Source organism: Tiliqua scincoides, chromosome 6 (assembly GCF_035046505.1).
Source record: "Tiliqua scincoides isolate rTilSci1 chromosome 6, rTilSci1.hap2, whole genome shotgun sequence".
Classification (NCBI taxonomy): domain Eukaryota; kingdom Metazoa; phylum Chordata; class Lepidosauria; order Squamata; family Scincidae; genus Tiliqua; species Tiliqua scincoides.
In genome coordinates, this window is record NC_089826.1 from 88,654,354 (window position 1) to 88,681,711 (window position 27,358).

The following is a 27,358-nucleotide window of genomic DNA, read 5'->3' on the forward strand; positions in this document are numbered from 1 at the left end:
GGTTCCTCAGACTCACCTGAGACATTATGCAATGAGAAGATCGACAGTGGCAGCCATGTTTCCGTGAAAGGCGGACTGCCCACCACTTCCAGTCTTCTGCTGTAATGCTCAGTCACGGGGAAGCAGGGTATGTTCAAACGCCAACAGCCTGAACAAAACACATTTGAACTGGGTATGTGAACTCTAGAACTGCCCCCCAAATCCTCCACACTGAGCAGGTTTCACGTGGGAAATGTGGAGGGATGCTAGCCTAGACAAGCTGATATGCACATTTAAGGTCTGAAAAACACACAGAGAATATTGTTCTCCTGTTTCCTTAACCATCTTTTATAAAACGAATGCTGCATGTGTGTGTGTGTGTGTGTCATTCTCTCTTGGGAGACCTACTATTGTTTGGTAGTTGCTGAGTACAACATCATATAAGTATTATAAGCTTAAAAACATTTATTCTTAGATACCTGCAACAAGCCTATGGATGTGATCTTTCTTTTGGATGGGAGCTCTAATGTTAGAGCATCGCAGTTTGAGGAAATGAAAAACTTTGTGAAAGCATTTATTGAGCACACTGTTATCGGTGAGTATTGCGCATTGACCCAGTCGTTTTTGAGGCTTCGGGTCCACATTCATTGTGTGGATGAGGGGGCAGCTGAAGCACTGCTCTGAAAACTTGAGAATAGAATCCTGAAATGGTAGAAGGGATTTGCCATTGCAGATTGCAGATAGGGTGGGTACCATTTTTTTAATGCGCCCCAAGCAAACCCTCCGCCAAACCCAAAACTTTGTCAGAAAGAAGAATAGCATAGCAGATACAAAAGCCTTCTTCAGAAATTGTGAATACTGTCCATGATTATGGAATGACCAGGAATGCGCTGGTAAGCCCTGGCCACACTGCTGATGTGCTCTGTAGCTTCATCCCATTCTCTTCAGAGGCAACCACTGTGCCCAGGAAGAGATCCTCCTCTGATCTGGACCACTGGCTGCTCCACATTCACAGGGGCAGTCTCACTCTGGGTAGAGTGTTTGCCACTGCTGACACCCTGTTCCTGAAGGTGGGGTGGTGGTGGTAGTAGAGCAATGGAGCACATCACTAATGGGTAGATGTTTTATTTTTTTGTAGATTTCATTTTTTCCCCAAGAAGGAAAAATGCAGGAAGCAGTGTCAGTGTTTTTATTCCAAGGGTGCATTTTTAGAAATTATATTTAAAAGTGTACTAGGTAGCTGATATAGTGGTATAGTGTCAGCAGGTGCAGCCAGAGTCATTATCCATGCACTCCTTCCCCCAGTCCAACCCATTAGTTATTTTTTTCAGATTTCCCCATTTATTTTTTGCTGATTTTTAAAAAATCAATCCTTAAAAATATCAAATTTCTTCTGAACTGTAAATCTGAGATAATGAGAAATTGATGGAAAATATAAGGCTAGGTCAATGGGCGGGTTCAGCCCCATCTGTTTAAAAATGCACTCATTCAAGGCACAGAGACGTCCTGGCCCCTCCCCTCGATTCCAGATGAGTTTTCTGGGTTCTGTGGAGGATGGCAGCACGGATACCAAAATCTGCAGATGTTCAAGTCTGCTGAAGTCACGCAGACAAAATGGTGAAAATTTGTTCAAACTGCGTACATTGCCTGAGCTTGCATCAATTGCCTAAACTGGGAGTGCTGTGAAATGGCAGAGTGTGAGGTGAATAAGGCTACAGCAGGGCATGTGCATTTTTTAAAAAACGCATGTTCAATCTGCAGTTGATTAAATCCACAGATATGGAGCCCGTGGATATGGCTGTCCCTCTGAACCTGAAATTGCTAAAATTATTATAGGTGCAGTCAGTGGCGTCGCTGCAGGGGTGCGGTGTGCACCGGGTGATGCGCACAGGGTGACACGCTAAAATTGCTAAATCATATTATATACCATTGGATGCGAACTTTTGAGTGGAATGCAATGCAAAAAACCTGGGTGAAATATCTCCTTTCTATCAAAAGTTATGGCCTAAAAGCTGGAGAACAAAAAATGCATGGAGCCCTATAGAAAGTGAAAGTGAGCCGTATCATGCGTTTACTTGTGAGTAGGTGAACTTGCCTTAGTCCATCAGAAAGGGCAGGCTGAGAGGAATCTAACAACACCTGAATGGTCCTGATCCAATGAATGCAGCCCCAAAAAACACCTGAGAAGGAAGTCCCTCCCTCCAAGCAGATGAATGTATTGAGCCCTATGGAAAGCGAAACTAAGCCTCACAGTCGTGTTTACTCATGAGTAAGCAAATGTAACTTGGCTGGTGTGGAAGATCAGGTGAAGGAGAGTGCAAGGCTACCAGAATGGTCCTGATCCTATGCACCTGCAGCTAAACAAGTGCTCCAGAAGGCAGTCTCCCCCCCCCCCCACTAAAAAGGATCAAAAAGAGGCTACAGCTGATAAAGTGACCCTTTCTGAGACTTGCAAAGCCAGGTGGATCCTGACAGTGACCTGGCTTAAACAGAAGTTCTTCAATTGAACTGGGCACTGGGTAGGGCTGAAAACCTTACTGGTTTTTGAGGGGAGGGGTCTTATTGCAGGCAGGCTACAGACGAAATTCACTAGGCGGAACAGGGCTGGCTTCTGCTTATTTAATTATTTGTTTTACTTTAATTATTTATACTGATTTATTTTAATTTGCCTGATGATGTCACTTCCACCATGACATCACTTCTGCTGGGTCTTGTCATTCTAAAAAGTGGGACCTAGTGCAAAAAGTTTGAGAACTGCTGCAATAAGGTGTCAGTAAGTTGATACCCTTGGGGGTGTGTGACACCACTAGTGACCAAAATCACTAAAATCATAATTTGGAAGAATAATGGTTGGTTGGCAACCTTCAGTCTCGAAAGACTATGTTATAAGCCTACAGCGCCTGGTATTCCCTGGCAGTCTCCCATCCAAGTACTAACCAGGCCTAACCCTGCTTAGCTTCCAAGATCAGATAAGATCAGGGATGTGTAGGGTAACAGTTGCTGCAGTGAAGAATAATACCATCATGTTATATATCAATCAGTGCGTAAAAAATGGCTGGCAACCTTCAGTCTCGAAAGACTATGGTATAAGCCTACAGTACCCAGTATTCCCAGGCAGTCTCCCATCCAAGTACTAACCAGGCCTGACCCTGCTGAGCTTCCAAGATCATGGTATAAGCCTATAGCACCCAGTATTCCCAGGCGGTCTCCCATCCAAGTACTAACCAGGCCTGACCCTGCTTAGCTTCCAAGATCAGATGAGATTGGGCATGTGCAGGGTAACAGTGCGTAATTTCATGCAGAATGTGTTCTATCTTTGTTCTATTAAAAGGTACAGCCAAAAAACCAGTGGGGGTGGAGTGATGGTACAACCCACCACCTGGGGGGTCGTCCTGCCCACTGCATGGGGGGTGACGCACTGCCATTCCGTACCGGGTGGCACGAACCCTAGTGATGCCACTGGGTGCAGTCTGGTAAATGCTTCAGTGCCCCAGCTTTAACCTTTTGACACTTCTTCCCCTTATGCATCTTCTGGTTTCCTCTCCAGGTCGTACTACAACTCAAGTAGCTGTTCTTCAGTACGGGAAGTCCAACACTTTGGAATTTTCATGGAACATGCCCCAAACAAAGGGAACTCTTTTGCCTATAGTGAGCTCCATTCCCCTAAGAGGACAAGGCCCCAGCAAACTAGGTATGTGATGGTTCAGACCTGGGGGCTTTATGTGGGAAGGGCTTTATGCCCATCAATGCTAAAAAAGTGTCTTCAGATGACTGCACACATATTGATTTGTTTAAAGCATTTCTTTCCATATTCTCCCATAGCTGAAGGTGCTTCACTGTGTGATTTATAAAAACCTAGCAAGAATTCTAAAAATCGTTGCAGTCTAACACTCATCTACCAGCAACCAGAAATTTTAGCTATATATGAAATGGCTATATATATGTATGTATGTATATTTCTTCCCTGCTGCATCAAAATAATATTCAAGTGAAATCCTAAAAGCAAACAAAAGACTAAACGCCGACAAGGAAGTTAAAACAGCAGCAAGTAGAAATGGAGGAGCAGGCCACTGCTTGCCCCAGAACTGCTTGGGGGGTTTTCTAGGTTCCAACTAAGCACTTGGAAAGCCCTGATTTGGCTGCTGTTTGGCTGATTTGGCAAAGAAAGCTTGCATGGAGGAAGATTCTCACAGAAGAGTGGAATGCCTGTTCCTGGGGCTTAGGACCAGGGATATGCAGTATGCGGGTGGCAGGTGAGGCAGAGCTGCTGCACTGGAACCCTTTGGACAGTGCTGCCATCACTGCCACTGTGTGAGATGTGCAAGCACTCACAACCTCACACGGCAGCAGCGACAGTGGTGCTTCTCAAAGGATTCCAGTGGGGTGGCTCTGCCTCACCTGCTACTCCCACACCACACGTACCTGCCTAGGACTGATTCTCAGATCCCTGTTGGGAAACATCATCCCACTCATCTTTTGGGAGCTTCTGGAGTTGCTATCTCCCCCTCCCCCTTGACAAATCCACTACCTTAGGGAAGTGACAGTGGAGGAAGAGGAGGAGAGAAAACACCTTCATGGATACATTGAGTGCCTTTTCCTACTGGGGCTTCAGGGATTTGACTACGAGTTCCAGGATTTCTGGCTGAAATTGGTAAGGCCCCCGTGCATGTGCGGAACACTGTCCACAGCCTCTTGGATCCTGCCCATGTTTTTAGACTGGAAACTACAGCCTGTCTGGCAGCAGCCAAGCACCAGGGTCCCGCAGGAGCAGGGGAGTGTTCGGGTTTTAGGATCCTTGGCCTACTTTGCACTGCAGAAAGTTTATTGTTGCTGAAAAGTGAAAAATGAAACCTGACTTCCATCGCTCGCTGGAGGATTGGCCCTGATTGCTTTCTCAGCCTGGAGAAGTATAATGAAGGTGTGTTGTTTTTTTTAAAAGCCAGCTGGTCAAAGAGACTCAGACAGGCTCTTTGTGGAAAGAATAGCTGGATTCACACTGATGATTTACACAAGGCCATCCATACAGTGCATATTGTCATTTACATGTTGTGTGGCTAGATCACCACACAAAGCTGACCTATGCTGTGTCAGACCACTGGGTCCATCTAGCCTTGAATGGTTTATTCCAGCTGATGGTGGTTCTCCAGGAAGTCTTCTCTAGCCTTGCTATTTGAACTCTGCAGGACATTCTGCATGCAGGTCATGGGCTCCACATTTAGTTGGAAGGAAGCATGGTTGCTCCATGGGAGTGGTGAGGAGCCAATGTTGTAAAATTATATAGCCCCTAGTTAGAGATTGGGGAGAGGAATGTGGAGTCACGGACTCCCTTCCACCAGCCTTCAAAGGTTAATCCTGCCCCCACCTGGTAATCTTGCCCCTCCTAAACCTTTACGATATTATAGGGTTATTTCTGACAAGCATTAGCTCTGGTTAACACAAACCTTGGGGCACCCAAAAACTACCTTTTAGATACCAAACATTTCATAATAATGGTGCACCTTGTTTGTGTATTGAAGTCATTTTGGAATGTTACTCATGGGGAATATTCATAAATATGGTGAGTAAGAACATTTCCTGCTAGCAATGAAAGTTACTTTGGTTGATTGAATTGTAATTAATCTTACAGTTAAAGGATGGGGAAGAAGGAGGTTGCTTCTCTTAAGGTTCTTCATTTAGGTTTTGCAATATATAAACTCCATTTAATTGTTGTGCTGGATAATCCATGTGCTGGTTAAAAGCTGAGAGTCAACTAATATATCATGAATCAATCAAGAGCCACGTAGCGCAATCCTGACTAACCCGGAGCAGGCAGGGCAGTGGGTCTGCGCTGCGTCCAGTGCAAGTTAGGGGCTGGAAGCAGCACAACCTGAGGCAAGGGGAAAACTTTGCCCTTACCCCGTGTCACACTGCACTGGCCGCAATGGGTCTACTCAGATCTGAGCCACCGCAGGAGATGGCGATCATCCAAGTAGAATGGAGCAGCTAGAGGCTGCTTTGCGCTGCCTGGGAATGGGGTCAGGATCCAGGATAACTGCCAGATCCTCACCCCTCCCCACGCCCCCCGACCCCTGCATTGGGTGAGCTCGGCTGATGCAAACTTACCCTGCCGGACCCGAATCTGGCGTGGGGAGGCCAGCACAACTCCTTGCGCTGGCCTCCCCGACTCCTGAGTTGAAACAAAGGCGCCTTATGGCACATTGCAACACTCCTGGGTCGGCACAAGTGGCTTGTGCCGGCCTAACCTGGGGGTTAGGATTGCGCCCTTAGTCAAAGGATAACTAATCCAGGGAAAGTGATCTTGAGCATGCATTCATTGTTCCCAAGTAGTTCACAGGGCCAAGCCCAAAACCTCTTGCTGCTTGAAGCAGAAAATCTTAGGGTAAAACTAAACACGCAAAGACATGGTATGCTGCTGTGCCTACAGCCAGAAGCTCCAGTTTGAGCCTCCTTCTCCTTGCGGGTTTCAGTACCAACTAGGGCCACCCTTCTCTCTCAACTGGCTGCTTTAAAAAAAATTGAGCTTTGTTTGGAAGCACACTGGGTTAGGTCATGTTTTCCACATGTATATCATGTTTTACATCGGATAGCTCCTCCCTTTAGAATGAAAATGTAATGGCAAATTAAACAAGAAACAAACTTATTACTTGTTAGTAATGCTCAAGAACTGCTACTGGAGGCATTTACATTAGGCTGCAATCCTAAACACACTTTCCTGAGAGTAAGCCCCATTGAACAAAATAGGACTTACTTCTGAGTAGACCTGGTTAGGATTGTGCCCTTAGTATGCTGAGTGTCTCAGCTGATCCTCATGTCCAAGATGCAGTGCTGACACCAGATTACGTTTCTTTGCCAGGCTCCCATTGGTGCTTGTGCACCAATAGGACACCCAGCAAGGGACACCCAGAAATCACTCCCCTCCTTTCTCAACTTTGAGCAAATGGAAAAGGGAGGAGCAAGTTCTGAATGCTTCTCTCTCTCCGTTTCCTAGTGGCAAAGGAGTGTCCCAAGATTGCCTTTTTGACCTTTCCCAGTTTCCTGGGTTGAGAATTGAGGGCAGCAATCTCTTGGATGCTCACCTCTCAGCATCCAGGCAGCGCTGTCAGATGAGTCTCCAAAACAGTGGCATAGAGGGGGGCAAAGCACTAAGTTTTGCAGACACCTGAATGAACCATGCAAGTGGTCTCTCTCCTTTGGAGCCATTCTGGGTGGTGGGAGCAAAACAGAGGCGTTTCACTTCATTTTGCTCCACCGCCTGGAATGGCTTTGAGGGCGAGGGGCCGCTTGCAGGATGCATTCAGGTGTCTGCAAAACTTAGTGCTTTGCACCCCCTCGAGCCATGCCAATGCTACAAACCGCCCTGGTGCTCATGCATGAGCACCAACCGAAGCCTAGTGAAGGACTTTGCAGGTAGGGAAGGTGGGCAGAGGCAGCAACAATCCTGCCTGTTGCACGGGGTGGGGTTTTCAGGGTCCGCAGACTGGGTTGCCAGCCAAACCCTGTCCTTACCAAAGCTCAGGTACCATGGCAGATCGGTGCAGTTCTGTTGTATGCTGCAGACCTGGGCCTTTCTGTGAGGCATCTGCTCCTTGACCATATTTAGGCAGTCACTTCTTTTGACTTCTTCATAGAAATGGTGTTCCATAAGTGTGGGTGAGGAAAGGTCTTTGGGGGGATGATGCTTCCTTGGTCAAAGCCATGGAGGAGGTGTTACTAGAGCCCCGGAGACCTCTTTACTAGGATGATTCAAGAAGGAGCTTCCTGCTTTGTTGAATTCTCCTGCTACTTGTAACTGCACAACATCCTAAATCGATTTAACATTTTTATCCCTCATTTCAGAGGAAAAAATAATTTTTAAAATAGCCATTTAAGCATACTCTATTGCATCTCTGTTTCTGCTTTCCCATTCCTTGAGTTCATTGGAATTTTTCCCTGCATTGCCTCTATTATTTTTCTCTTCAGATATCATGTTTATTTTTTTAATTTCCTGTTCATGCTTTGTACAATTTTTCTGGCATTCCAATTAGCTCAAAATATAATGCATGTGAACTTCCTTGATGAACTGTACTATCGCTTGCCTTTTCGTCACCCACTTTCTAAATGAGGGGTGTCCAAACATTTTGGCAGGAGGGCCACATCATCTCTCTGATGGGGGGGGGGGCAGGAAAAAAAACTAATTTACATTGAAAGTTTGAATAAATTTACATAAATGAATATATTTGAGATGGGACTTATATGAATGAAGGTCTTGCAGTAGCTCAAGGCCTATAAAAGGCCTTGCACAAAGCAAGCTCAGCCTTTCCTTCACTGCCGCTGCTGCATTAGAGACATGAAACAGCACATAGTGGAGGGAGCCCTCGTCCCACAGCTCAGGTGAGAGGTCGAACAGTCATCCTCACACTGAGAGCAGTTGCGTTGGGCCAGCATGGACTCCAGCAAGTCATAAGTGCTGGATCTCAGCCGGGCTGATGCAAGCCAAGCCGAGGAAGCCAGTGCAAAGGCTTGTGCCTGCAGGCCAGTGCACCTCTGAGCCCCGGCCCAGCTTCCTCCTGAGGAGGTGCAAACATGCCTTATGGCATGTTTGTGTCCCTCCTGGGCCAGCACAAGGGACTTGCACCGGCCCATGGGCACCTTGGGATTGCGCCCTTGGTCGTGGATCTCCTACATCACATCTACTTCTGTTCTTTTATGGAAAAGAGGTGGTTGTAATAGTGCTTTAACACTAGAAACTAATCATGTTTCAGAATAGTAAAGTTTTATTAGAATTGCTTTTGAACAAGCTAGTTTGTATGCCTGCCAGCAATTCCCTGATGACTTTGTTCTCTTGTAACATTGCTTTTAGGTAATTGTCTTTCTTTTTTCTTTTTGTAGGAGAAGCCATAGATTTCACAGTTCAACATGCCTCTTCTGAAGCCAATGGAGGAAGGTCCTATGCCTCCAAAATAGCCGTCATTGTCATAGCAGGCACATCGCAGGACTCTGTGGACGCTGCTGCTTATTCTGCAAGAGTCAATAGTAAATCTCATTGTTCTTCCTCAATCTTTTGACGTACTGCAGTTCTTCATAGCATTTTGAAGTAACTGCAATTTTAGACATTGCTGAGCTACTACGATACTTTCTGTAGCTCCTCTTTATGTATACTTAAGGACCAGTCTACATGTTACACAGTAGTAGTAAGTAATGGACCCCACTGTGTTGCATAATGCCCTGGGGGTGGGGGTGCTTGATGCTTTGCGGTGTACATGTGGAAAGGAGGAATGGGAGTCCACTATTTTCATGCCAGCTGGTTTCCCCCTGAAATTTCTGGACACTGGAGCCTGGGGTGGGGCAAGGTTCCCCACTGACAGTGAAAGGGTTAAGGGCTTCTTTCCCCCTACATCTTCTTGCTGCATGGTGGTTCTGGTTTATTCAGGTTTAGAGCTGTCATTGCTGCCATTGGGAGGTGGGATGAGAAGGAGTTCACAGTACTCTGGCTTGTGTGTGATGACTTAAGTATGGTTATGTACACGTAAGCAACTCACAATAGTGGTTAATTGTGCAATATTTCCTTTATTAACGAATAAAATAATACAATAATAAAATTACTAAACAGAATATTAAATAGATAAAGAACTATAAAGGAAAGAATATTGTTCTCAAAGTGCAAACTGAAACAATGACTATTTTAACGTGGTGAATTTCTGCAGGAGTGTCACTGCTTCCTATCGGAGTTGGGGACAGGATAGAAGAAGCTCAACTGCGCACTATAACTGGGCCGTCTGCCACTGACCAGATCATCACACTGCAGCAGTTTGATGAACTGACCACCATGGTCTCAGTGGGTGATGAATTTGTCAAGAAACTTTGCAGAGGTAAGCTGTGTGCCACTTCAGAACAACAAGCCAAAAAGAACACATTGAGATAAGAAAATGTGGTTGTCACAGCCTTTCCTTCTTTAATTGCTTTAATTAGAGGCAGAAATTGCACTTCTGTTTTCCTGATCTAGAGGACAGCCAAGTGGTACTTAGCAGGGGAGAACTTCATAGACAGGATGCTGAGAATACCATTTTACCTTGCAGCAAAAGTTGAAGGATAAGGCTTGAGAAAAGGAAACCAGGACTGTGATCTAGAAGTTGTACCCGAAGGATTAGCTCTGATGTTTACCTTTTCCCCCCTAAGCTCGAGCAATTCAGTTTAATGAGACAGTCAAAAGACACTCAACCAGCTAGCTGGGAAATCTGTGAAAAAGACATGATTTTCATCTTCTAATGATGGAAGGAGAGGAAAAAAAATTGTTGATAGACTTCCTGGGCAGCAGAGGGGGAAAAAGCCCATATCCTTGTCCTTACTTCAGTAATGAATCCTCAGATGATTATAATAATAATACTGGTATTTATATACTGCCTTTCTGGTCATTGGATTGTTCCTTTTACTTTATTCAAGGCCGTTCACACAGGCAGGCTTTCTCTAAACCAGGGGTCTCCAAACCCTGGCCTGGGGGCCAGATGTGGCCCACGGCGAGCCACTATCTGGCCTGCAGCCAGCCTCTGATCCCCTGAGAGCCTCTGGCCCAGTTGTCCAAACACAACCAAAGTTGTGCTTGTGGGGTGGGGGAATGGGGGTCCATTTAAGTGTATGCTTTATTTCTTGGGTTGTGTTTGTGCTTGGAGAAGTCCTGGACATTTGAGCCCATTCATTTATTCATTCATCTAAATTTCATCTCTAATGTATTTATTTGAATTTTATATCTTCAAATATGTTAGAAGCAGGAAACCCACCAGAGAAGCAGTTGGCCCTCTGGATGGTGAGGGAGGGAAAGGGGAAATAAAAGGAGACTTAGAGATGGCAGAGAAATTGAATGAGTTCTTTGCATCTGTCTTCACGGCAGAAGACCTCAGGCAGATACCGCTGCCTGAACAGCCCTTCCTGACTGAGGAATTAAGTCAGATAGAGGTTAAAAGAGAAGATGTTTCAGACCTCATTGATAAATTAAAGATCAATAAGTCATCGGGCCCTGCTGGCATCCACCCAAGTCTTATTAAGGAATTGAGGAATGAAGTTGCTGATCTCTTGACTAAAATATACACTTGTCCCTCAAAACGGCCACGGTGCCAGAAGATTGGAGGATAGCAAATGTCATGTCGATCTTTAAAAAGGGAAAGAGGGGGGACCCGGGAAACTATAGGAGAGTCAGCCTAACATCTATACCAGGTAAGATGGTGGAATGCCTCATCAAAGATAGGATCTCAAAACACATAGACGAACAGGCCTTGCTGAGGGAGAATCAGCATGGCTTCTCTAAGGGTAAGTCTTGCCTCACGAACCTTATAGAATTCTTTGAAAAGGTCAACAGGCATGAGGATGCGGGAGAACCCGTGGACATTATATATCGGGACTTTCAGAAGGCGTTCGACACGGTCCCTCACCAAAGGCTACTGAAAAAACTCCACAGTCAGGGAATGAAAGGGCAGGTCCTCTCCTGGATTGAGAGCTGGTTGAAGACCAGGAAACAGAGAGTGGATATCAATGGGCAATTTTCACAATGGAGAGAGGTGAATAGCGGAGTGCCTCAAGGATCTGTCCTGGGACCGGTACTCTTCAACCTCTTCATAAATGACATGGAGACAGGGTTGAGCAGTAAGGTGTCTAAGTTTGCGGACGATACCAAACTTTTCCGAGTGGTGAAGACCAGAAGTGATTGTGAGGAGCTCCAGAAGGATCTCCAAACTGGCAGAATGGGCAGCAAAATGGCAGATGCATTTCAATGTCAGTAAGTGTAAAGTCATGCACATTGGGGCAAAAAATCAAAACTTTAGATATAGGCTGATGGGTTCTGAGCTGTCTGTGTCAGATCAGGAGAGAGATCTTGGGGTGGTGGTGGACAGGTCAATGAAAGTGTCGACCCAATATGCAGTAGCATTAAAGAAGGCCAATTCTATGCTTGGGATCATTAGGAAGGGTATTGAGAACAAAACGGCTAGTATTATAATGCCGTTGTACAAATCGATGGTAAGGCCACACCTGGAGTATTGTGTCCAGTTCTGGTCGCTGCATCTCAAAAAAGACATAGTGGAAATGGAAAAGGTGCAAAAGAGAGCGACTAAGTTGATTACGGGGCTGGGGCACCTTCCTTATGAGGAAAGGCTACGGTATTTGGGCCTCTTCAGCCTAGAAAAGGAACGCCTGAGGGTGGACATGATTGAGAGATGCTCTTTACACTCTCACATAACACCAGAACCAGGGGACATCCACTAAAATTGCATGTTGGGAGAGTTAGGACAGACAAAAGAAAATATTTCTTTACTCAGCATGTGGTTGGTCTGTGGAACTCCTTGCCACAGGATGTGATGACCGCATCTGGCCTGGATGCCTTTAAAAGGGGATTGGACAAGTTTCTGGAGGAAAAATCCATTACCGGTTACAAGCCATGATGTGTTAGTGCAACCTACTGATTTTAGAAGTGGGCTATGTCAGAATGCCAGATGCAGGGGAGGGCACCAGGATGAGGTCTCTTGTTATCTGGTGTGCTCCCTGGGGTGTTTCATGGGGCCGCTGTGAGATACAGGAAGTTGAACTAGATGGGCCTATGGCCTGTTCCAGTTGGGCTGTTCTTATGTTCTTATATTTAATTTTTTTTTAACGGCCCTCAACACTGTGCCAGATATTTTATGCGACCCTTTGGCTGGAAAGTTTAGAGACCCCTGCTCTAAACCCCCAAGGGGGTTTTTACAATTACAAATAAGTTCTATCTTTCAAGAATGATCTACACTCCAGGTGGATCTTTTCAGTCTGGTGAACATTCTGGCTGCCGTTGCCTCCAACGCTGACAAGCAGCTCCTTTCCCCCTCACAGAAAGAGCTTCAGAACCTGCTTCTTTGGCTGTCACCCAAAAGCGCTCAGCTCACTGAGGTTTCGCTACTCGCAGAAGCTTCCGGTGATCTTGAACTGATGACCTTCAGATGTTATATTTGGGCTTAATGGCACCTGTACCCTCTAGACCAGACTTCCTGCCCATTTGGACTAAGAGAGAGAATGTATTGCTTAAGACTACAAGTGAATTTATTTAGCAAGAAATCCTTTAGATTAATTGCTGTTTCTGTGGCCAAACTCAGGAATTGTGGTTGTCTTTTTCCAAAGTTTCTCTTATATTCAGGACTGTGTGTGTGTGTGTGTGTGTGTGTGTGTGTGTGTGTGTAAAAATTAAGGACCCAATCCTATCCAACTTTCCAGCTCCTATGCAACCTTAGAGGTAAGGAAACAAACATTATCTTTCCTTGAGGAGGCCTCCATGACTTCCCTCCAACCACAGGATGCAGCGTACACCCCTTTGGCACAGTTGGAAAGCAGAATAAGATTGGGTCCTAAGTCTGGAATTCTGGATGTAGTTTCCTAGGAGTAAACCCCATTGAAACACAGCAGGACTCCTGAGCAAGCATGTATGGAATTCCTAGTTAAAAGAAAGAGAGCTCTGTGATTTGTTACAAATTTCTGACTTTCTTTTTTAAGATGGGAATTTGTGTATCTTGAAGTGATGTTTTAGTGGTTGTTATTGCCCTGAATGCATGAGAGTTTTTCCAAGTGTAATGTGTGCTTATTTTTCAGAGACTGTTGCAGAGTGTAGAGATGAGCAGGGGAACAGGAGGGAAGTAAGTATATACTACATGTTGTCTGATTTTGGGTAACAGATTCTTTGACAAATGTGACCAACTGGTGGTCCAAGGGGCAAAACCACCCACAAAGCAACTTTGTCTGGCCTCTGGCATTTCAAGCAATTGTTGATCACAATGTATACTACAACTGCCCACGGTTTCTTTAATCAGGAAACGTGTTCCTGTGTTCTCTGTGCACCATCCGCTATGGTGCCTCTCTCTTTTAGATTTTGTGTGCAGTGCCCCAGCTCTGAATGCCATTGGGGCTACAATCCTATGCAGGTGTATCTGGGAGAAAGTCCAACTGAACACAATGGACTGTACTTCTGAGTATAGGCTTCCAGCCTAGCATTCTAATATATCTCTTATGCAGTATATATTTGGGATATTTACAAAATCACATATTTCAGTTGTTATACTTTTAAACTTTTGTGACCTACTCTGAGAGTTTAGGATAAAACGAGTGAGATCTTTAAATGTAGTAAAATAAGGTGCAAAGTAGGAATAAGTGGCAAGTGAAGAGAACTGCCTAATGGAGAAATTTAGAGTTGATTTGTTTTTGTATAGTCTTAGTGGGATGTGACTATGGAGGTGTTGTGATGAGCTTCTGTATCCATGCTAACATAAAATATAACAAAGATGGTCAGCTTTGCATTCGGGAGGAGGAAAGTGAGAACCACTGTTAATATATGAAACTACCATAGCCAAGTCAGAACACTTGCCCTTCTAACCCAGTGATTTTCAACCGATGTGCCAGGGCACTGTAGTGTGCCACGAAAGGTCTGCAGGTGTGCCCTGGGAATCTGGAGAACAGCTTTGAAAATCCCTGAAAAACTCTTTCAGGTTCTGTAGCTCTCTGTCTAGGGCAGTGATTTTCAACCTTTTTCGTCTCACTGCACACTGACAAGGTACTAAAGTTGTCAAGGCACACCATCAGTTTTTTGACAAATGACAAGGCACACCATGCTGTTGGTGGGGAGCTCGCATTCCCATTGGCCCTACTAACAAATGACCCTCCCCCAAACTCTCGCAACACACCTGCAAACCATTAACGGCACACCAGTGTGCCGTGGCACAGTGGTTGAAAATGGCTGGTCAAGGGCAATGTCTATAGAAACAGGTTGTCCTTCTTTCTCCTTGATATGAAAAAGAAAAATACTCACGTGATTGTTTTTTTTAACTTTTCCCAAGTGTCCAAATCTTTCCTTAAGGCTGAACAAATCTCAATACATTTTTTTAGGTGGAGTTCTTTGTAACAAAACTCTCCGAACTTTCTAATGATACACATGGTCTACAAAGTGAAAGACGCATATTGGATATCTTCCCCCAGTATTTATGGCTATAGACCAGGCAGATCTGTACTTGCTCTAACGATATCTCAGAACTCAGAGCTAGAGGGGAAAAGTGCCTCTGGACAGCAGTTTCTCTGCTTCATATGTCAGTGCCAAGAACAGCCCATTAATTGTGCTGGGTCTACCCTGATGCATTGTCACCTTGCTATATATTTTCATGAGACCTATAGCCAAACTGATTTTCATTAGCTGGCCTGTTCTGGCCAGACTGTGAGCCATGGGACATTTACCAAGACCTGGAAGAGGCCAAGCCTGCAATCCTGTGCACACTTATCTGAGAGTAAGCCTTGCTGAATGTAGGGAACTTACTTCTGAGTAAACATATATAGGGTTGCACTGTAAGCCCCCATTCATGTTTTGGAGAGGAGACGCTGGACTATCATGGTCAATGAATGACTGCCCCTCCCATTCACTATGACAATAATGCGTAATGTGAACACAGTGCTGCATACTAAGATCCAATAGGACCAAGACCCAGTTTGTGAGATTCTGCCCCCATTTTTGAGGGAGAACCAGGCATGGAGTGATTGGTGTGCTGTGGCGGAGAGGATGCAGACCGCATTTGTCTTTCCACCGCATTTGTCTTTTGAGGGCCGCATCAGTCCCTCTGAATGCATGAAATTGGGCTGAGTTTCTGCAAGAATCATCTAGTTGCAGAAGCAGTTCTATCAGTTGGGGCAGCCACACCTTGAAGATACTTGTGCATTTACAGAATAACTCAGGAAGATTTCCTTGGGATGGTGGGAAAATGTTACAGATCTGTACTTTTAACAGGTTACTATGTATATGCTTTTAACAATGGTAGTCAGTGGAACTTACTCCTGGGTAAGTGTGGGTAGGATTGTGAAAAATTTCCCTGCTTGATGATGTCACTTCTGGTCATGACATCACTTTTGGTGAGCCCTGAGAGATTCTCATTCTAAAAAAGTGGGTCCCCGTGCTAAAAGTGTGAGAACCACTGCACTAGTGACATCTGGTGGACTCTATTGCAGGAATATGATGACATTTCTGTAATGAAGAAGGAAAAAAAAAATCTTCTAGCGATCCTGGGGCTTTTTTTGCCCCCCCCCCCCACAATCCAATTCAAATGCTGTAAAAACTTCCATGTGACTGAAACTGACCAGGGGAAATAATATTTGTCCCAATATAGTCATGCTGATGGCAAGCAGTTTCTCATAGTGGGTGTTGTTGACAACAGGTGTGCCAGTGTGCTCAGGTGCATCATTATTTATAAGTGGGGTTGTGTTGCAGGGGGTGGTGCTGTCTTCCTGTGGCTTTATTCACCTAGTGTTCTGCATTGGGGATATTCGAGTATCTGAACTGTCCCTAAGGCTATCTCAGATTTGTAGGTATCAGACTTCTGCCTCAGTGGCGGTTAGGGTGACTCTAGCCAGAGATTTTCAGCCTTTTTCATCTCATGGCACACTGACAAGGCACTAAAATTTTCAGGACGTTTCATCAGTTTTTTTTTTACTATTGACAAGGCACACAGCTTTGCTGGGTCGGTGCTCACATTCCCCAGTGGCCCTGTTAATATACGTCCCTTCCCCTTCCCCAAACTCCCATGGCACAGCACACCAATATGCTGTGGGGCAGTGGTTGAAAATTGCTGCTCCAGGCCTTAGATTCCAAGGGGAAGAGGCAAGATTGGCTGTTGGTTCAAGTGAACCTGAAGCAACAGAGGTCTAGAACAGGCAGGGTTTGGATTCCAGACCAGGTGAGCAGGCATCAACAGGAGCCGGAGGAAGGTGTGCAGTCAAGGTGAGGCAGTGCTTGGGACAGTAGAGTTGTAGCAGTTTGGATGTACATCATTATGCATTCCTGCCATGATGTGGTTCTTCTTACTGAGAACACTTCCTAAAATCATTTTATGATCTGAAAGCCATGTCCTTTCCAGAGATGAGAGGATGACATTATTTTATTGACTCCAATGCCCTGCTTTAATAACAGGGCACCATGCAAATGGGCACGGCACCAAGTGCCATTTTCATCCAGCAGAGCATTCTCTCAGGCTAATTGTTTGAGATTCTGGCGCTCATTCAGTGCATGGGGCATAGTTCTGAAAAAAAGTTAATAAATCTCATTGAGTCCAGTGGTCACATGCTTAATTCTTCTGCTGAAATCCATGGGGCTTAAAAACATAACTGTGCATGGGTCTGCTCCATAAATGCTTTTGTCCCCATGAGAAATTGAATGTATTACTTTCTATTGCCTAAGGCTGACCATGGCAATGGTAGGGTCATCTTACTTTCCAGTTTCAGATCAAAGTCTTGTAGCAGCTAAACAGGAACAATCAAGCAGATATTTGTTGAATTTTGTTTGCTTTAACATTAAATCCTGTTTTTAATACCTGTCTGCCATTTTGCCCAGCCTGGTGACAAATGGATACTGCTGGATCGGTGTCACATTGTGACATGCTTACCCGGTGGCCAGACATTCCTGGAGCGTTACGGACCTCAGTGTGATAAGATAACCAGACCGACATGTCACAGCCATCACCTCGCTGTCAGAGTGGAGGAAACATGTGGTTGCCGCTGGGTGTGTCCTTGTGAGTAGTTCCTCCTTTTCACATGCAGCCTTTTTCTGCCTCACCCATTTTTCTCCTTCAGGTGTGCTTTTTTTTCAGGTGAAGGTTGGTACAGAGGGAATCAGGGCAACACAGTAGCAACCAGGTCTGCAGTGTGGTTGAACTAATCACTTAGAGCTGGGCTACACTTACCAAGGGAAGTGTAGCTCAGCTCTGCCTGTTAAGAACTTTGAAGACTCCCTGTCAAAGGCCCTTGATATTCTGGAAGCCTAGTGTGGCCTGAAGGGTATCCCCATGAAGTAGTGTAGCTATGGGGGGAGTGGCACAGTAAGTATTGCAGATGCTGCAACATGTGTAAGTGCATTCTGGGATCTGGAGCCAGGCTCTGAAATTAGGCCCAGAAAGGCCTTCATGTGTGTCAGGCCTCGGTGTCTCTCAGGCCATGAAAGTGTTGTGAGCCAGGATGTGGCAGGGAGGCCTTGATGTCTAGGTCTGGTGCAAAATGTAAACAAATGCAGCTGCAGCACTGTTGATATAATCAGAGGCACCTGTGTGAGGTGGGAGCCATGTGACTCAAGGTATGTGTGAGGAGTTACGTAGCCCATGGTGGAGTGGGGCAGTGCACAACTGGGCAGCCAATCAGAGAGGGCCCCAAGACTGTCATGAGACTATGAGGTCGCCCTGTTCTGATTGGCTGGCTCCGGTATAAAAGGTTCCTGGTGCAGACACCAAGTGTGGGTTGATCGTGGTGGATGCTCTAAGTGAAGTGCTGCTGGTTTGTTTTCTGACTCGGACCGCTTATCGTGACTGTATCTTGCTGTATCTTTTGGACCGTTTGACTGACTACTCCTCTGCCTGCTCCTTTTACCAATACCTGCTTCTCTACTCAACAAGCCTGTGTCTATGTCTGTGGTTTTGTTTGCTTCCTGGTCTGCCCCACTGCTCTGCCGCTGGAATGCTCTGCCGCTGACAGGAGGCACATTCCATCCTCCTCTGCCAGCCTGACAATGTGTTGGCCTGTGTAGTCTGGGGGGCAGCAGTGTAGCTATGGGGGGGGTGACACAGTAAGTATTGCAGGTGCCATGACCCATTGTGTAAGCACTCCCTCCCACTCACTGTTGGAGCCATTCTGGGCAGTGATGGCAACACAGTTGTGGTAATGTTCCAGATCCCAGAGTCCACTTCTGAATTTTGGATTGGCCAGGCTCAGTTTACCCTGAGATTATCCACAATCTCTGGGTTGATTCCAGAGGTCCCAACCATTTCCACTGGTAGGTCGGTCCAACTAGATCAGGGCATATGGCTGCAGTTTTGGGGTACACACGTGGGTTTTCACAGCCACGTATTCACCTCTGCTTGGCGTGTGTGAAACAGTTGAAGAAGAGATTCTTCAGCTCCTTTCATCAGAACATAAGAAGAGCCCCGCTGGATCAGGCCAAAGGCCCATCTAGTTCACCTTCCTGTATCTCACAGTGGCCCACCAGTGCTTCAGGGAGCACAAAAGACAGCAAGACAGAACCTGCGTCCTGGTGCCCTCTCCTGCTTCTGGCATTCCGAGCTAGTCTACTTCTAAAATCAGGAGCTTTAGAAGCACCTGGCATTCCCATGGCAAAATGGGCTTCTGTGCAGATAAACGGTCATGCCATCTGAATCTTTGCCTTCAGGAGATCTTTGAAGTGAGCAACAGTGAATATCTGTGGTCGTAGACATGTGGTTGACAGATTTAGAATGTGATCCAGGCTAAATGCATACCAAGTCGTCCCTTGGTATCTGCAAGGGATTGGTTCCAGCCCCCCCCCCCAACAGATTCCAAAATCCATGGATGCTTGAGCCCAGTGCTGCAATCACTTCCCTGAAGGTTGTGCTGGCCCGCAGTCTGCTCCATTGGGCCTCTCTAGACCTCAGAACAGCTGCTAGACTTGAACTGGAAGTTGTGTTTGGGAGCTGTTCTGAGGCTCAGAGAGTGTTGAGGAGGCACCTGCAGTTCAGGGCCCACTGAATAATGTTTTAGCTCAACCTATTAATGCAGAAAAGGCCTCATAACAGTGAGACTTTCTCAACATAAGACCACGTGGAGAGCTCTGAAGGGTGTAGACTATGTGCCATTATTGGTTTACGGCATAATTTTTATATTTTCTTTTCATATTCCGTGTTACGTGGGGTATGTGTTACGTGTTTATGCTTTTATCTGTTTTTAAATTGTGTTTTTAATCTGTTTTAACCTGTTGTAAGCCATCTTGAGTCCCTTCGGGGAGAAAGGCGGGGTAAAAATAAAGTTATTATTATTTTATGTCTCAAAGATAGCATTTTACACAAATGTGAATAAATTCCACAGTAAAAGACTTTGTGGTCAAAAAGCAAGGATGTGTTTCATTAAGAAAGTGCCATAAAAATATGAGCAGAGGTGTAATATAAATTAAAGAATGTCTCATATGTCTGTAATTTAAAGTGTTACTATTTGTGAATCCCATAAAGTCCATTCTGTACCAACAGCAAGAGACAACATCAGAGGAAAGACAGACATTGTGTGAGATGTAACATGCGTCACATAGATAAACAGATAATAGCTGCTTCTTTATGGAAACATTACACATAATCCTTCAGGTCTGGGGGCACAGCGTCAAGTTCACGGCTTCTTTTTAAGGTTGTGGGGAGGATGCCAAGCTGTTAGGAGCAGTCTCCATTTCACAAGAGTAACGTTAGATGGTGGAAACATGAAAGCAGTGAGATGTCAACTTCCTCTCTGTAGTTTCATTCAATTAGCTAGCACGAGGCCTGGAATTTGCTGACACTCTCAGTATGACTCTATGGATGTGTGCATGTGCAATCCATGAGGAATGCATGAGGACCACCCACTTCAGGGGGCAAAAGCAGTTTTCTCTCTTGCTGGCACAATGTTCCCAAGTTCGGCACTTTTCTTATAGGAGTCCCTGGCACCCGTTCACTGAAATGGGATAAAGTAAAGGGACACATTCAGGGCACAGTTGAGGGGGAAGCTAAGACTGTTCTCTGTCCCTGGGATTCTCAGCCTCTTAGAATTACACCTGTTCCTGCCTGTGGTCCCATCTTTGGTCTATTTCTTACTCATGATGGAATGTTAGCCTGCCCCTTTTACAAATGGATTATTTGTTTTCCCATAGCACCATCGGCGTGCATGATGCTTTGAAGGGCAGCGTAAGCAAAACCAGGTCTTTGCTCAGAAAACAATTCAAACTCTCCCAGAGAGAGAGAGAGAGAGAGAGAGAGAGAGGAAATGCAGTTACCTTCTTCTGTCCTGCAGAGGATGGAAAAGCTTACTATTTGTTCACTTTCCAATTCTGCTGCATCAGCACCACTTTAAAGGTGCAGCCAGGCCACTCATGGCAGGTGCAGCTCAAGTTTGTATTTATTTGATTTTTGGCTCTCCTGCCCTTATTCCAGAGCTGTTTGATTAATGGGGGATTTTTCTGGCCACTAATGTTGTTCATGATGAGGCTGAAATTCTTATTTTCAGAGCTGGCAGCGCACATGTAACCAGCTTGTAATGCCTAAATCAAACATGTGGAAAGTTCTTCTTTGGCTTGGATTTTAATTCAGGCTGGATCAGATCCTTCAATTTGGCCCCTTCCACACTGCAAGACTGAAATTCCTTCCCTTCCACTTCCCCACTTCCAAGCTCCTCCAGCAGGAGAAGGAAGCAAACGGGGAAGGGGTTCTCTTTTGTTTCCGCACTGTCCAATGAACACTCGAGACAACAGATATGGGAGAAAGGGCCACTTTATTTCACAGTAGCAAGAGAAGCAGAGGCTGAGACCTGCAGCATCCGAGGCAGCGAAAGCCCCTGTGGTGTGGGGAGGGACCTCTGGGCGGTACCAGAAACCTCTGCCCCAGGCAGGCATGCACCCAACTCCGAGTCGCACCCCGCTTCTGGGCGGCGCGTCTCATCCATGTCTGTCCCTTAAGGGGAAGGCAGCCGGACCGCGGACTGCGCCACCTCGAGCCGCTGAGCCTCTGAGGTGTGCCCCACGGTCCCGGCCAGGGCCCCGTCTACGTCCTTGTGCCGCCGAGCCCCTGAGGACTGAAATAGGGTTCCGCCCTGCCTATGCCGCCTGAAGGTGCATGCCAAAAGTCCCATTCACGCCTCCTAACCTGCACCACCTGCCCTCTTAAAGTGACCAATGGCAGCTTGCTAACAGGGGGGGTGTAACCCCCTGGCCCACAACAGTCTGGGGTAGGCGAAAAAACTGCCTGTCCTTCAGCCAATCTTGGCAGTCAGCAAAAAATTCCTACCCGGCCCCGAACGGCGACCAGTTAAACTCAGACAGCCTCCAGGGCGGGCGGGCGGGTATTCCCATGGTGCCCACGTGCAAAGAAGGAAGAGGGCTGGGTCTCGTGCCCTTTTAAAAGGTCCGCTGTAGCTGCCAGACCCCGCCCCTTCACCTCACCCTTGGGGAGGGACTCTCGTGTCCCGGCCAGGCCAAACAAACTCCGATCACCTTTTAATTGGGCGATCGGGATTCTCCCTCTCCTCTTTGACACCTAGAATGGTGGTTGCACTGGGAAAACCACATTTCTTGGTTTCCTTGCACTTGGCATGCAGCCATGGAGGAAGCGAATGTTCGTATGTAAATAGAAGAGGATCCCGCTTGGAAAGGTGCCTCTTCACCCAGTTTCAGGGATTAGCAAGGGTATTATTAAACCGAACAAGCAAATTATGTTCCAATAACTGTATAAAGCCCTGACTCCAGTGGTTATAAAGTCTTTGTGTGAGGTGAGGTGGCCAGCCGGATTTGTGCTACTACTGAGGCCAGGAGAATGAGATCTATGAAGTCCTACCCTACGCAACATACACTAACAGGCAATTTTTCTGCATAAATCCTCCTGCAATTGCTGTGCTTTTGCATGACTTCTGTTATTTTCAGTGGAGCTTTGTAGGAAATCTTCAAAGTGGATTGTGCTCCGAACTGATTAGTGTGTGTGTGTGTGTGTGTGTGTGTGTGTGTGTGTGTGTGGAGGAGGGGCGCCTTTGGGATTTTAAGCTTCAGGCACCTGTGTCTTTCAGGCTTGCCTCCTGTGACTCTTAATATGTGTAAAATGACACAGTTCTTTGTGGGAAGAAAGGTCTTTTGGCAATGAAGTTTCACAACCAATTCACATACTTCTGGAAGTTTTATGGTTTCTAGCAAAGTTCCAAAAACTCTTTATTTTCAGATGCAATTTCACAAGTTTTTATTTTTTTAATTAAGACTGCTCCTTTAATACATGTTAATGTGTTTCTGAATGTTTTCTTGTACAAAACATGCTTAATGGAAGCATTGTTGTTGTATCCTAGTGCCTGAATTAAGTGACCAGCAGCAACAGAAAAATCTTCCTTTTTGGTACTTGAGATTTGTCTTCTTAAAAGCTTTGTTAAGGGATTAAATTAGATTTACAACTTATGCCAATGGCCATCTGGCACAAAAATAGCTGTGTGGGTTATCCTAAGAGTTAAGGCTTCTATTATGTTTCATTTCCTAAGAGGATATGAGTGAAAGAGCTGCTTGGTAATTTTTCACATTTACTTGGAAAAGACAAACCTTGCACGATACTGGTTTTAATGGCCCTTTTGGTTGGCTGCATGAAAGACCTGGGACTTTTCAGAGATACTCTGTCGGTGAACAGATTCAAATCCCTTTCCCATAAGGCATTTTTTCCTCACATATCCACATTTTGATTCTGTGCAAGTACTTCTTGGGTTTAAGCCTTCGCTTTTTGCTTTTCCTTATTTCTTTATGCCCTCGAAGCATTAAATGTTACAAGAGGCAAGGAGCTGACACCAATGAGTATGTCTTCCTCTCCTCTTCCTAGTAACATCTATTATAACACAACTTATAATGTGATGTCAACACGTTATGCATTTCTCCAACCCTGTCACCAACATCCAAGGATCTCCACTGGCATCTCCTATGGGGAGCTCCAACCCAGGGCTCTTACTAGGTTGTTTTCAATGCCCATCTTGTTCCCACCAACACTCACTTGGAATCTCTAAAAACTCTCTCCACCTATTGCTCAGCTAATGCAGGGAACAGGCTGCAATCTTATGCTCATTTTCCTGGAATAAACCTTACTGAATGCAGTGGAACTCACTTCTGAGTGAACTTGGGTTGGATTACTCTGTCAGTTTGGTCTCTTGTGGTATATAATATTAGTGGCAAAGCATTTCATTTCTAAGAGTCTGCATGCTTCAAGTGAAAATTTGTAAATCATGTGGTAGGCATTCCGTAATACATTCAGTATGGCACAGTACTCAGTTTCAGCAATCCAAGAGCAATAGAAAAGCAGAAAACCAACAGTAGGTAAGTAAAAAATGCAGACCATAAAACTAATCAGCATAAAAACCCTAAATATCCATATTAAAAATACAAATCTCAGAAGGCTAGTGTAAAAAGACATGTTAGGCCCTGCCAGAAAGCTTCTAAAGCCTGTTAGTGCACCCATATTATATGTTCCATTTTTCTCTCTGCTACTATAAACTGGTTCCAAAACTAGAGCAATCCAGTCCTGCCCTTCCTTTTCCCATAAAACTGTTCAATGATTAGTATTTAAAGCCCCTATTTAAACAAGACCTTAAGGAAGGGAAAGTCATCTTGCAGCTCATATTGAGGGCCAAGTTAGTGCTCTCTGGCCTCTTTCCATAAGAAAGGTCGCCAGAGCTAGACCGGGGAGAAGGCTTGCAGAGCAAGCAGGATGGGAGAAGGGAGGGCTGTATGTTGTGCGTGTGTGTGCTTGTGACTGGGGGAAGTTGTGTGAAGTTATTGTAGTATGCTTGAGAGTCAGAAGTGATGGTAGAGAGCTCTGTGTGTGTGTGTGTGAGAGAGAGAGAGAGAGAGAGAGAGAGAGAGAGAGAGGTGCTTTCTCTGTAGCACTACTATGTGAAGTGTACAGCAGTGGTTCCCAAACCTTTTCAACTGGTGGCTCCATTGACCTGCTGGGCCATTGGTCACAGCTCCCCATTAGGGCTATAATCCTAGTTGTAAAGGCTGGTGGGTTTTTCAGCGGCTCCACGGCTCTCTGGGGAGCCACGGCTCACAATTTGGGAACCATTGGCCTGGAGCAACCAGGCCTAGACTGCCCAGAATTCTTGATGGCTAAATAAGGAGTTGAATCTGATCTGCAGTCGGCATATCACTGTGTCATAGTAAGTCCTGCTTCCTGCTGTGGTTAACATCTACTCTTCAATATACAAATGTGCTGTGATTTTTAAAAAATGTCTTTCAGAGCATTTTGTCAGACAAAGCAGTAAGAGTTTCATGGCTAAATGCAATTTGAACTTAATCCTGCTGTCTGGATCTGCATTTTGAAAGAGAAAATTTTTTTCAAAAAAATTGAGGAAGTTTTGAATTAAAAAAAAACACTTTTAGTTTCGGTGGAAAGCTAAAGTACTTACAAATTCATTCATGCAGCAAAAAATGTGGAAATTTTAAGCTAATGGTTACCGCACACAGTGCAAGCAGTGCAACATCCTATAATCTCACATATTACGCTTTCTTACAGCTGAGGCTTCAGGCATCTATACTGGTATGTTTAGTCCCAATCGCCTTCATTTGCAGTTTAGGGAGCTCTGAGGTAGAAATCATGTGACATCAAATTTAGAATAAGTGATATACTTTTGAATTCTGATAATCAGCATCTTGCGTTTTGCATCTTAAGCTGCAGATCACAATTCCAGGAATATATATTTTTTAAAAACCTGCTCTGCTGTAGTTTTAAATTCTACACTCTCTTCCTCTGTGTACCATTTTCATGCTGAAAATTGTCAACCTGTAGAAACTTTTCTTAATTCTCTCTTTATAGGCACTTGCATGGGAAGCTCAACCAGACATATTGTCACCTTTGATGGGCTGAATTTCAAGCTGATGGGCAATTGTTCTTATACATTGTTTGAAGACAAAGACCTTGACATTGAAGTCGTTCTTCAGAATGGACCTTGCAGTTCTGCTCCCAAGCTCAACTGCATGAATGCCATGGAGGTCACCCACAAAGGCTTCTCAGTGCAACTCTCCAGCAACATGAAGGTCAGGCAGGGAAGAAATAGTCATCTTTTGCTGCAATGATGGTTTGCTGATGGGAGATGCTGGTTTTTAGAATGAGCACAGGTGGTTGATGGCTCAGGTGCTGAGTGGGGAGGGGCTGATAGATGTCTGGAGTTGTGTTCTAGTAAAAGAAAAACAAGCCCAATGTACAAGCCCTTACCTGTGCATAAGAAGGAGCCTCGGGTGAATCGAGTTTGACTCTGTTTGCTTTAGAGGGAATTGTTGCTGTTTGACAGATTAGCTGAGGTGAACATTTCAGATATTCCTCTGGCTTTTTTGCCTATTTTTTGCCCCTTCTTACTCCCTAGCGCAGGGGTCAGCAACCATTTTTGGAATAGGGCCATGTTTGTGACTGGATGCTGGGCCTCTGAGTTGCAACACCACTTCAAATGTTCGGAGGTGAAGTCGTTGTTGAACTTCTGGGTTTCTGAGCTCCACGTGGAGTTCAACTTAAATGTTAGAGGGAACAGTGATAGGGAGCAGATCAAGGCTGAGTAGCTTGCAGCAGCCCCACTTGCCCAAGTGCCAGTTGTTTTGGCCTGAGCGTCGCAGCAGCACTGCACTGAAAAATCCACAAGGCCACTGTCATCCTCGGCGCGCGCGCACACACACACACACACACACACATACACACAAAATGTACCACTGCTTCCAACTCATTGCCCAGCACAGTGCTCATATTGCTGCACAAATCCACTGTGGAGCACAATGCTTCCCATCCAATTTGTGACACAATGGACAGCCAGCGACAGAGCTCCCTATCTAGCCTTGCAGAGTCTGGATGATACAGTCACTTTCTCCAGCTGCTGTAGGTTGGAGACTGGGGGCCAGATGACTTTGGGTGGCAGGCTGGATCTGGTCTACGGGCCATACATTCCCTACCCCTGCTCTAGAGGCTTCCAGGAATGGTTCAAACAGCTGCTGAGTCATCCTGCTGCAGTGCCCATTGTCCTGGGATGCTTCTCAGAAATCCTTGGAAGTCATCACCATGGCAGAAAGCTTATATGGCCAGAAAGACGGTCTCTAGATGTTCGCAAGCAGTGCATGGGAGCGGTGCCAGTTCCCATGAAAATATACTCTTGTTGACTGAGTCCTCAGCCTGAATGCCGTCTCCACTGAACCTTCAGGTCCTTTTTCCTTCTTTTTTTTCTTTTCAAAGTATATATATATGCCTAACCAACTTTCCCCGACAGGTCGCTGTGAATGGCAGAACAGTGACTGTTCCGTATGCAAATGACCACGTCGAGGTGAATGTTTATGGAGCAATAATGCATGAGGTCAAGTTTTCACAGCTGGGGCACGTCCTCTTCTTCACACCGAGCAATAATGAGTTTACTTTCCAACTAAGCCCAAAGAGTTATGCTTCAGAAACTTATGGTTTGTGTGGTACGTTTGTAAAATTAACATCTTGAATCGTATTTTCAATTACTCAGATCCAGGGATGTGCTGTGGGTGGGGAGTCAGAGCCTCCCCACGAGAGTCCTTCGAAAAGCACTCACAACCCGTGGGCTGCTCAATGACTTCTCCATTTATTGTTAATGACTACAACACTTCAGTTGCCATCTTTGTTCTTGTGGAGTGATGCAAATAAATCAGGGAATGCTGTCATTAGCCACTTGACAGCTTCCAAAGAGGGAGAAATGGCACAGAAAAGCATTTCCTATGGCACTTTTAGAGTTTAAATGAGAGTTGACAGGATTTTTCTTGAACTTTTGAAACAGTTTCACTCCTGGAATAACATCAAACTTTAAAGCAATATGGATTATGTTCAGGATGGACATTAACTCATTCAGTTAAAATTGTGAGTGTTCTCAAAGGCTACAA

General features: G+C 45.4%; 1 protein-coding gene and 1 pseudogene across 1 annotated transcript in view; one reads left to right on the top strand and one right to left on the bottom strand.

The window, feature by feature from the left end:
* The window catches only part of VWF (von Willebrand factor), a 160,105-nt gene that overhangs the window by 87,175 nt on the left and 45,572 nt on the right, over positions 1 to 27,358 (top strand). Inside the window, exons 29-36 of the mRNA XM_066631945.1 lie at positions 455 to 574; positions 3,527 to 3,670; positions 8,848 to 8,991; positions 9,663 to 9,827; positions 13,558 to 13,601; positions 17,327 to 17,504; positions 25,296 to 25,516; positions 26,728 to 26,920. Coding sequence (XP_066488042.1) covers positions 455 to 574; positions 3,527 to 3,670; positions 8,848 to 8,991; positions 9,663 to 9,827; positions 13,558 to 13,601; positions 17,327 to 17,504; positions 25,296 to 25,516; positions 26,728 to 26,920 — 1,209 coding nt within the window. The remainder of the gene's footprint in view (positions 1 to 454; positions 575 to 3,526; positions 3,671 to 8,847; positions 8,992 to 9,662; positions 9,828 to 13,557; positions 13,602 to 17,326; positions 17,505 to 25,295; positions 25,517 to 26,727; positions 26,921 to 27,358) is intronic.
* On the bottom strand, positions 3,156 to 3,273 carry LOC136656747 (5S ribosomal RNA; annotated as a pseudogene).